This window comes from Nanorana parkeri, unplaced genomic scaffold (assembly GCF_000935625.1).
Source record: "Nanorana parkeri isolate BGI_ZX_2015 unplaced genomic scaffold, ASM93562v1 scaffold977, whole genome shotgun sequence".
Taxonomy (NCBI): domain Eukaryota; kingdom Metazoa; phylum Chordata; class Amphibia; order Anura; family Dicroglossidae; genus Nanorana; species Nanorana parkeri.
Genome location: NW_017307245.1, coordinates 539,103 through 549,902, shown reverse-complemented (window position 1 = coordinate 549,902; position 10,800 = coordinate 539,103). Strand labels below are relative to the sequence as shown.

General features: G+C 44.3%; 2 protein-coding genes across 3 annotated transcripts in view; one reads left to right on the top strand and one right to left on the bottom strand.

The window, feature by feature from the left end:
- The window catches only part of SLC25A27 (solute carrier family 25 member 27), a 24,586-nt gene extending 21,450 nt beyond the window's left edge, over nt 1-3,136 (bottom strand). Inside the window, exon 1 of the mRNA XM_018566805.1 lies at nt 3,111-3,136. Within this exon, the coding sequence (XP_018422307.1) occupies nt 3,111-3,136 (26 nt within the window). The remainder of the gene's footprint in view (nt 1-3,110) is intronic.
- The window catches only part of LOC108795524 (24-hydroxycholesterol 7-alpha-hydroxylase), a 53,937-nt gene that overhangs the window by 3,313 nt on the left and 39,824 nt on the right, over nt 1-10,800 (top strand). For both annotated transcript variants that reach the window (XM_018566802.1, XM_018566801.1), the window contains exons 2-4: nt 2,038-2,173; nt 3,720-3,894; nt 5,494-5,643. In XM_018566802.1, coding sequence (XP_018422304.1) covers nt 2,038-2,173; nt 3,720-3,894; nt 5,494-5,643 — 461 coding nt within the window. The remainder of the gene's footprint in view (nt 1-2,037; nt 2,174-3,719; nt 3,895-5,493; nt 5,644-10,800) is intronic.

Genomic DNA, 10,800 nt, shown 5'->3' with positions numbered 1-10,800 from the left:
TCCCCTGCCTATTAGCCTTGAAAATGTAAAGAATTGATTTTCAAGATGCCCAAAATTTGCTAAATTTTCAAGCGAATGGAACTCAAGCACATCACCCATGGACTGAATAGTGTCAGCCCTGCCCATGTATCTTTTGCTAAACAATTCAAACCCTTCCTCTTTTCTTATGTCTACAACATAGAAACTAGATATTCTGTGGTCCAACAACTTGTAGGGTCAATTAGGGGTACACAGCTTGAGCGGTTTTCAGTTTGTTTTCCTATTCTGAAGTCAGCCAGGGTTCATACCTATCCAGGTCTTTACTGCTCTTCTCAGCATGGAGATCCTGCTTATCATAAACTTGGGCATGAAAGAGAGGTTTCAGCTAAGTGAGTGCTGTCACCAGCCAGCCTCCCTAATATATTCCCAATGTGAACTTCCTAAGCTCTGCACTCTCTCTAGTGGGCTCTCCATAGAAATATCAGAATATACTTACAGTAAGTCAAGGATAACAGGCACTCGGCTAAAGAGCCAAGCTCCGCATGCTTTGCTCCAGCCAAAACAGAGAAGGTCATTTTTGGCAAAGTTTGTCTCAAGCACAGCACCCCCATCTATCTAAGATGGGGTAGGCAACCTCGGCACTCCAGCTGTGATGAAGCTACATGTTCCATTGGCATTTCAAGACCCCGGCAGCAACAGACATGGCTCCCAGATAAGGAGGCATGACGGTATGTCTAGTTTCACCACAGCTGGAGTGCCAAGGTTGCCTACCCATGATCTAGGACTTCATCATCACTTTTACATAAGACTATAACCTGACATTGCCCAGTTTGCCCAGGCCAAGCAATGCTTTCCAGACTGCAGCTCTAGCTGGTTCTTCTTAGTACTCCATATTCTGAAAGGCATACCTGCACACTGCCCGTCACTGGTAAGTAATGGACCTCCTTGGCCACAGCGTGCACTTTGAAGTGGATTCTATGGAGATCCCAATGCACTCATAAGGCCTCATTCACACGAAAAAAGGCCGGCACGTACAGCTCCGTGCTGCGTGCACGGTTGTATCGGGCAGCTCCCGGGAAGGACAGGTGCTGTGTGTGACTAGTACGCAGCCCCAGTGGGGCTGGGATCAATATAGTTGAACTTTCTCTAAAGCCCAAGCTGTCCACCTGAGACTGCACAGCTGCTTTCCACAGGGAAAAGGTAAATGGATTATTATGGAATGACTGTAAGCTGCCTCTATCCTACTGGCTCATGCAGAATCCTGACCAAAGTAAGCAACTTTATCTTTAGTTAAGTTAACTGATATCTCTGATTGTGCTGGACTTGTGCCAGGCTTACAGGGCCACGGGTCTGATTCTAATAAGAAGACATTGTAAAAGTTCATAGTCCCAGGGGATGCACCTTCACAAATCCAGTGTTTTCTTTTCTTAAGCTTCTAATAAATGAAGTTGTCATATCTTCTGTACAATGGACAGGCTTCATGCAGCTTTGGATCGGTTTGTTCATTTCTGATGAATTCATTGGGCATGCTTCTTTTTATTGGTTAATTTGACAAAGAGAAAAAAAACACATCAAGCTTAGGGTTGCCACCTTTTCTTCAGGTGAAACACGAACACTCTAGCAACAGACAGATATTTTTTTGGGGAAGAATGAGTGGCGGCTTATTCACATGTAAATAGTGTCATCTATTTATATGTAAATATCACAGTTGAGACTATTTTCAGTGGGGGGCCAGTAGCCCCTATGTTAATTTTGGTTGCCCCTGTCTGCCTGACATCTTGTGTCCGGGTTCCTGCTGCCATGAAACCCGAACACAGCATTCAAAACTCGGACAGTCCGGGTGAATCCCGGACAGGTGGCAACCCTAATCAAGCTGTAAATCAATTTTTAATCAAGAAAAGGATTAAGTAGTAGGAATATATTTCTATGTGTAGAGGAAACATATTCCCCAGTTCATCCAGGCGGATATGAAACGGTAATAGGCGTGCATTTAGGTGCTTTGTTTGAGTCAATAAGTGTATCACAGGTTTCATGAAGCATTTCCACAATGTCTTTCAGCATGGACCAGTCTTTACTATAATGGCTGCAGGCAACAGGCTGACCTTTCTCAGTGGGGATGAAGGAGTGTCTGCCTTCTTCAAATCCAAGCAAGTGAGCTTTCCTCAGGCTGTGCAAAAACCCGTCCAGCACACAGGTAATCACCAACAGAACCTAAAAGCTTAAAATAGCAATAAACTCTCTAGTAATGAAGCCATATATCAGCTATACAGGTCAGGATGCTCGGATCAGGTCCAGATATACAGGTTAGGATGCTCGGATCAGGTCCAGATATACAGGTCAGGATACTCTGGTCAGGTCCAACTATACAGGTCAGGATACTCGGATCAGGTCCAAATATACAGGTCAGGATACTCAGATCAGGTCCAGGTATACAAGTGAGGGTGTTTAGATCAGGTCCAAGTATACAAGTCAGGATGCTCAGATCAGGTCCAAATATACAGGTCAGGATACTCCGAACAGGTCCAAATATACAGGTCAGGATGTTCAGATCAGGTCCAAATATACAGGTCAGGATGCTCAGACAAGGTCCAGATATACAAGTCAGGGTGTTTAGATCAGGTCCAGATATATAGGTCAGTATGCTCAGATCCGGTCAAGATATACAGGTCAGGATGCTCAGATAAGGTCCAGATATACAAGTCAGGATGCTCAGATCAGGTCCAGATATACAAGTCAGGTTGTTCAGATCAGGTCCAGATATACAAGTCAGGGTGTTCAGATCAGGTCCAGATATACAAGTCAGGGTGTTCAGATCAGGTCCAGATATACAAGTCAGGGTGTTCAGATCAGGTCCAGATATATACAAGTCAGGGTGCTCAGACTGGGACTGATAGGCGCTGAGGCAGCCATCTTGGGCACAATCAGCATAATATCATAATAGGGCCAATTTAGAGCCAACTAACTTACCAGAATGTCTTTGGCATGTGGGAGGAAACTGGAGTACCCAAAGGAAACCCACTCAAGCACAGGGGCCCAGGTTGCAATAGGCTGGTAATGGGGGCCCAGACCGCAGTAAGCACCTGTATAAGGAGTCCAAGGAGAGCGCCAAACCAGCCAGTCCAAAATTCAATTCTGTGTTCTCTTGTTTGAGGGACATGCAGGGCCGGATTCCCCACAAGGCCACCGAGGCCCGGCCTCGGGGCGGCAGGGCGCAGAGGGGCGGCAGCAGTGTCCTTGTGGGGAAGTTCCGGGCGCAGGGTGGTAAGTTGCGCTTTCTACATTTAGTCCTGCTTTGCACAAGCAGGACTAAACGTAGTGTGAGGAAGCCTGTGATTAAAAAGTAAAACATAATAAGAAACAAATTATTAAAAATAAACAATAATACGATAAAAAAATTATAAAAAACTAAACAATAAGATAAATAAAAATGTAAAAAAGTTTTTAAAAAAAATGAAAATTCCTTTATCATATTCTCACCGATCTTCTGAATATTTGAATCCAGCACCTCACCTCTACTTGTTTCAGCAATATGCACCCGACAGAATTTCCACCGTTTCACCTCTCAATCCAAAAAAGTTAATTTTTGAATGGGAGGTCCACAAGTTACAGCATAGGTCTGCTCTAATAATAAGAGTTTTGAGGGTTTTCTTGTGATTTTCACCATTCTTTGTCATTCTCTAATTGTGATTTTACTGTTCAGGCAACTCATCTTTTGCCCTGTCTATCCAATCCACAAACAGCGTCCATTAGTGAGAAAAGCTTCTACAAGTCCCACGAGGAGATCATGAAGATGATGATGTTTAGGCTGTCGCATAACAAACTCGATGCGTATATAACCCGATTGTACAATGAGTTTACCTTACATCTGGACCAGCTGAGCTCTCAGGGCACCGAGGACCTCCACAACCTGGTGAGGTAAGAGCACTAACCCAACGTTACAGGTACGGAGGATCATGTACCTTCTATATGAAGGTAACAAGATGTTCTACAGAGACGAGTGATGGCAGAAGAAGGCCACGTGGCCCATCAAGTCTGCTCCCTTCTTTGATTTTTTTTTTTTTAACCTATAGATCTATATTTGGGTCTGTGACCTGTATACATATTTGAGACCACAAGTTGGTTGAGCTTGTAGAGTCACAGACCTCCTTTTTAGATACATATAGGCCATTGACAGGACTATACATTACCTGGGATATTACATAAGGAAGGAAATGATTCATTTTCCTTTTTTTTTTTTGCTCTTCCCCATGAGCCATGCAACATTGTAGTTGCTGCCCATTCAAAAGATATCAGCTTCTTAATGCCATGCAGGTGGACTACACGGTGATGAAGGGGACTGTTGGAATTCCTTTGGTCGAATGGGTCCCCATTAGGGAGATTTTTCTTGCTTCCTGTGCCTGCAAGAGCATTGTGGTCAGGACAGAGAGTGGGAGGAAATAATTTTCAGGGACATAATGTCAATAAAAACTATTTTTATTAGGAAGTGTAGGGGAAGGCTAGGATTTCTGTTAGCCTTTTATTTCTGCTTGTGTCCTTATGGGAGATTTCTCCTCAATAGGAATACACTTTAAGCCTCACCCACAAAACAGACAAAGTCCTCCCATCTTAGACAAAGCCATGAGATGCTCCATGATCTGTTGTGTAAGTCAGTATGATGTGTTTTGTGTAAAGCAGCCTTTCTTTACCAGAGTTCCACTTCCCAGCCAATCAGCATTGAGCCAGCCAAACAGCATGGAGCTGGTTTCCAGGGCCAATCAGGAAGCCAGGCGGTGAGTCATTACCCGCCCCCTAGCTTCCTGATTGGCCAGGAATCTGGCTCCATGTTCCCTTGTCGCACTGCCGGTCAGAGGAACCGGAAGTTCCGGTATCGGGGGTAAGTATCGGAGCATTTGGGCAGGTACGAGTACTAACCCAAATACTGGGTAACGGAACCAATATTAGTATCGATATCAATGCATCCCTATTCCCTACCACCAATGTAAGGGGTGCAAGGGTAGATTGCACCCCAAGGGTAGTCACAGAGTTCAGCTTTAAGCTGGTGATGCAGAATCCACAAAGTGGAAGATGTACACTGGTACCTCGGTTCACGAACTTAATTCGTTTCGCGATTCTGGTTGCGAACCGATTTTGGTCGTGAACCGAATCAAACTGTGATCAGTCTGCGATCTCGACTAGAGGAAGCCATGACCATGTATCAGAGCAGGGAAAACGGCTGCGGTTGTGCTCGTCACCCAAAGCAGAGTTCGTGAACGGAAGCAAAATTTTGCCGAACTTCCTGTTCGCAAACAGAATTGTTCGTGAACAGAAGCGTTCATGAACCGAGGTACCACTGTATCACCCTTAGTAACCAGTTGGGTGTCCATGTTGTGCTGGTCTGATTTTAGCAGAGTGAATTGTGATTGGTCAGTGTGGATAGTGTTTTTGGTTCCTTTCATTGTTTATTGAACAAATCATGAAGGATAAAGAGAAGCCGTACAAAACTTGGTTGTCTCTTTCTCTCGTTCTCATTGGCAGGCGAGTCATGTACCCCGCTGTGGTGGACAACCTGTTCGGCAAAGGAGTGTGCCCTACCTCCAAGGACACAATAAAGGAATTTGAAGAGCATTTCCGCACTTTTGATGAAGGATTTGAGTACGGCTCGCAGCTCCCAGAGTGGTTTTTCAAGTAAGAACTTCTATGGCTATAAGTGTTAAAATTGATTTTTTTTTTTAAGCCCGTGGAACGTGCATCGTAAACATAGTGCACAGTGAATCACTTGTGGGGTCCCACACCCTAGTGATTTTCTGATACACCCCTGGGATGCCACCCCCAGGGGGCACAACACCACGTGCTTCTGCCGCCCCCAACCCCCCAGCCAGGCCAAGCTTCGCATCTGTTCAGTCAGAAAGCCTGTACCGGGCTGTTCCCCTCTCACAGGAAGCAGCCCAGCACGATCTTTCACTCCAGCAAGTACTAAGATCCATCCCCCGCAAGGACGGTCTTTTCCCCACCGAAAACTGATAAGAACAGATACTACACTTGATCTTAGCCAAAAGGCCGCCAAGCGTTAAAATGGATGTGACGGCAAAACGTTTTACAACTGACTTTTGGAAAGAGTCGGCTTTGACCGTCTGTCAAGTTTTTTAAAACATTTTTTTATGTCTGTGCCCCTAAAGGAGAGATTCACCCCTCTGTTTGCACCGGTGACCATCACTGAGATAAACAGTGAGGGAAAAGCCAAAATTGAAAGGGTTGTTTTCAGACCAAGAGGGGAGAGTAGATATTAAAATGGGGACACCCCTTAGACAACTGCTTAAGAGGGTAATTCTGTTTTTTTTAGGGGGGGGGGGGTTAACCCTTCCACTAACTGTTTAAAAGGGTAATTCTGTTTTTTTTAGGGGGGGGGGGGTTAAACCTTCACTACTCCATCCAAAGCAAACAATAAAAGTATTGACTATACTTTAAGAGCTTTAATTACAAACTCTCACATTTAGCCCAGTTAGAACTAACTGACAATAGGAAACTTGTAGCTGCACTTTTAGCCCAGTTATACTGAGGGGCCATTCACACTATTTGCATGCTACAATGATGTCATTGGGGATGATTTATATATCCTGCCACTAGATGGAGCCAGGGAACATACAAAATTGAACCTTATCTGACAAGTCTTCACCCATACCCTATTTTATCCAGGCCTTCCTGTACTGTTACTACATCCTGTTCATAGATTGGTATCATCTGCAAAAACAAAAATTTAACTCTTTATTCCAACCTCAGTGTTGCTTATAAACCAGTTAAAACGGCAAGACAGAATGCTGGGTCCCACCACTCGCAACCTTAGCCCACTCAGAGTCAGTTGCCATTACCCTGTGAACCCATTCTTGAAGCCAGCTTTCTATCTATGTATATATATTTGTCTTCACCCTATTGGATCTTGGTTTATAAATCAGGCTTTTCTGGGGCAAGATCTCAAATACCTTTGTTAAATCTAGATAAATTAGGTCTACGGCCCTTGTACTATCTAGGTTACCACTTACTTGCTCATAGAACATTAACAGGTTGGTCTAACAAGAGTGGTCCATGTTAATTGTTACTTATAATGTGGCTTTTGGTAATAAAATCTTCAGTGGAGTGCCTTAGCATTCTCTCTGGCTGCTTTGTAGTTTCCTGGTATAAATGTACATCTAGACCCTTTGTTAAATATTGGCACCACATTTGCTTTACACCAATCCATTGATATAATTCCAATCATTAAGGAGTCATTAAAAATCAGGAAGAGTGGCTTGGCTATTACCAAGCTAAGCTCCTTAAGACCCATGGGTGTAAGCCATCAGGACCTTGTTACTTGTTTCTCTTTTGCTATTCTAGCCTATTTTGGACCCCATTTGCATGTGCATCTCTTGCTCTGCTGTTAGCATTATTACTCCCTCTCTTATAATAAATCCTTCGTGTGTGTGTGTGTGTGTGTGTGTGTGTGTGTGTGTGTATACTGATGAAAAAAATAGTTTAACACATTATAACCTTTTCCAAGTCATTTGTGACTAAAGCCCCATAATCTTCCTTTATGAGCCTACTTGGGCCTACATAATTGTTTTACTACTCATATATTTATAACATATGTTGTGTTTTTTGTTTAGTTTTTTTTTTTTTTGCTTTCTGAAGTAATGTTCTTCTCGTAATCAATTTTAGCAGCTCATTGTTGCATTCCTTACATAGTTACATAGTATTTGAGGTTGAATAAAGACACAGGTCCATCAAGTTCAACCTTTATGTGTAAGTGTATGAGGTCCTTGGGGGGGTGTCTAAGGATTTAAGAGTACCTGTACCCCTGTATGTTACGGTCTCTGAGGAAGGTATCTATTTGATTTTTGAATGATTCAATATTCTCAGCTGATATCACTGCTTGTGGCATCGAGTTCCAAAATCTAACCACTCTGACTGAGAAGAAGCCCCTACGCCCTTTGCAGATACATTTTTTCTCTACCAATTTTAGGTGGTTGCCTCTATAACCCTTAAATGCCAATGCTATCTGTTCCATTTTGTAATTTTTGAAGGCCAGCCTTTTCTTCTTTACTTGCCTATCAAGACTGGCATTGGGCCACATAGGTTTACTTTTTGTTCTTCTATATTTGCCTTCAGGGGAATGCAATGGGGAAAGCCATTATATAACACACCCTAAAGCACTCGCCTATGTCACAGTTTAGCTGCAGACATGCAGCTGAGCTGTTACTTGTAGTTCAAGTATATACATATCTCGTACCCCTGGTTCTGCAGGCATACAGGGCTGTGCTGGTGGTTGTAGTCCTCCAGGCATGTGCTCTAAAGCTGACTCACTCTTGCACCTGTCTGCAAGCTTTAGGCGTCGGCCGACCTCCTCCTGTTTCTTATGCAGCTTCTCGGCCAATCAGTGCAGTCCCCTTGTGGCCAATCCTGTGGATCCTCCCTCTTCCTGTCTCTATTTAAACCCATGGCAGTGAACGGCACAGGGCCGAGCAACGCTTTTCTAAGCTAGTTGCCGAATCCCCCATTTGTGATTTACCCTGAATTCCTGGAAGTTTTCCCGTGTACCGAACCTTTGGCTTGTCTTTGGAAATCCCTATCTACTGGCTGCCCTGTGCTTCCCTTTTGTCCTTGGAAATCCCTGTCTACTGCCTGCCCTGTGCTTCCCTTTTGTCCTTGGAAATCCCTGTCTACAGTCTACGCTGTACTTTGCTTGGTCCCTGGAAGTCTTCAGCCTGTCCCTAACCTTTGATTTGTACCTTGTACCTGTTAGGTGAGTTGGGTGGACCTAGGGATTGTGACCTCAGGTCAGCACGCAGCCAAGCCCATCTCCACTATCAGGAGCTCTGGCGAATACCGGCTGGCTCTTAGATTCCACATCCTGGGGAACCCCTGCCACCTAATCAGCATCCCATGCCACCTACTCCGCATTGCAGCACCCTTGAACTTCCAGCTTTAGCTGACTTCCACTGCCTCATTCAGTTTCCCTGCTTGTACTCCAGCTCTGGGAGTCATCAGCCTACACTACTTGGACCCTTTTCTCTGAGGGTCCCTGCCAGTGTAGTTGAAAGGGTCCACATACCAGACTCCAGTTCATACCCGTGAGTTCCGATCCGTGACAGCCTAGTACAGAGGTCAGCTTGTTGAAGTTGGTACCCACATGTTTCTCTCTCCTGTATCATACGGCAAACATTGTGGTCACTATTGCCTAAGATGTCACGAATTTGCACATTAGGAACTATCTCTGTTTTATTACAAATCAGCAGATCTACCGTGTGTCCTATAAAATTATCATGTAGTGGGTTCAGGAAGCCTTAGTTGAATGTGTGGTAATATTTATCTAATCAATGTCTGGGTTGTTGAAGTCCCCCATAGTAATCACATTACCCTGTTTCCCAGCTAATTCTGTTTGTGAGTAGTAGATTCCTCTCAGCCTTAATGCTGGGTGGTCTATAACATACTACTATAACTAACTTGCTGTATGTAGCACTCGCGTGCAGCTCCAGCTATGTGGACTACGCTCCACCACAACCCTTAATGCTGATCTCTTCTTTCTCACCTTCATATTACTCTTGACATATAGGTATACTCCTCCACCTCTCCTTTCAACCCAGTGCCTCCCAAAGAGTGTATAAATTTGGATACCCACCTCTACTCCTGTACTGTTTCATACCCACAGTATGTTAAATTCTCCTGGGGTCCCTCCCACCCCAGATCCTAGTTTAAAGGCTTCTCCAATGTTCTACCCATTTCCTCCCACAACAGAGCTATACCCTTCCCATTAAGTTGCCGTCTGTTCCCGCAGTAGAGCCGGTAGCCCACAAAGTCAGCCCAGTTCTCCATGAAACCAAAACCCTCCTTTTTCCACCAACTTTTCATCCACTTGTTCGGCCCCCTAAGCTCCCACTGCCTCTCTAGTGTGGCTCAGAGCACTGGCAGTATTTTAGAAAATGCTACCTTGGGGGTCCATTTGTTCACCTTGGGGCCTAATTCCCTGAAATAGAAGCTCCATCTTCGTTGAACTTTTTACTTTGTGCTAGGGATGCACCGATACCAAGTACAGCACACGGTACAAGTACATATACTTTTCCAGCTCCAAGACTAGACTAGAGAGAAATTCAAAAGTTAGGAGGCATCTGTCATGTGTAAGGAGCACACGGAGCTCCTGGGATTTGTACATCTCTGTGTTAATGTTCGATTTTGTTTTTATAAATATAAATATAAGTGATGCACCAATACCATTTTTGCGAGTACAAGTACTGATACTTGCCCAAGTACTCACAGATACAAGTACTGATACTTGCCCCAGTACTCACAGATACAAGTACTGATACATTTTGTTTATTGTCATGTGACAGTTTTTCTAAAACAATACAAACTAATGATATCAGGGCAGTGGTGGAGCGCCAGAGCCAGGTCCCAGCTGCAACCGCTGCCACCCTGGTAGTTCTCATGAAAATGCCAAATATAGGCACTGGTCTCTGAACTGGTATCGGTGCATCCCTACTTTGTACCAATATGCACTATGACAGCTAGGTCCTTCCCAGCTCCACCCAATGTGCTGTTTTCTGTGCCTGGAGGTTTATTAGCATTCCTAGCTGCTGATTTTAGGAATTATTCAGATGGTGTGTGAGGAGCATGTTAGTGTGTAAAGTCTCCATATGCACACATAGTAGGACCAATTTAGAAAGGAGCCAGTTAACCTATCAGCATGTTTTTGGAGTTCAGGAGGAAACCACACAACACAGGTAGAACATGCAAACTCCATGCAGATAGTGTCCTGGCCAGGATTCCAAACGGGGACCCCCAGTGCTGCAAGGCAGAAGTGCGTATAATACATTT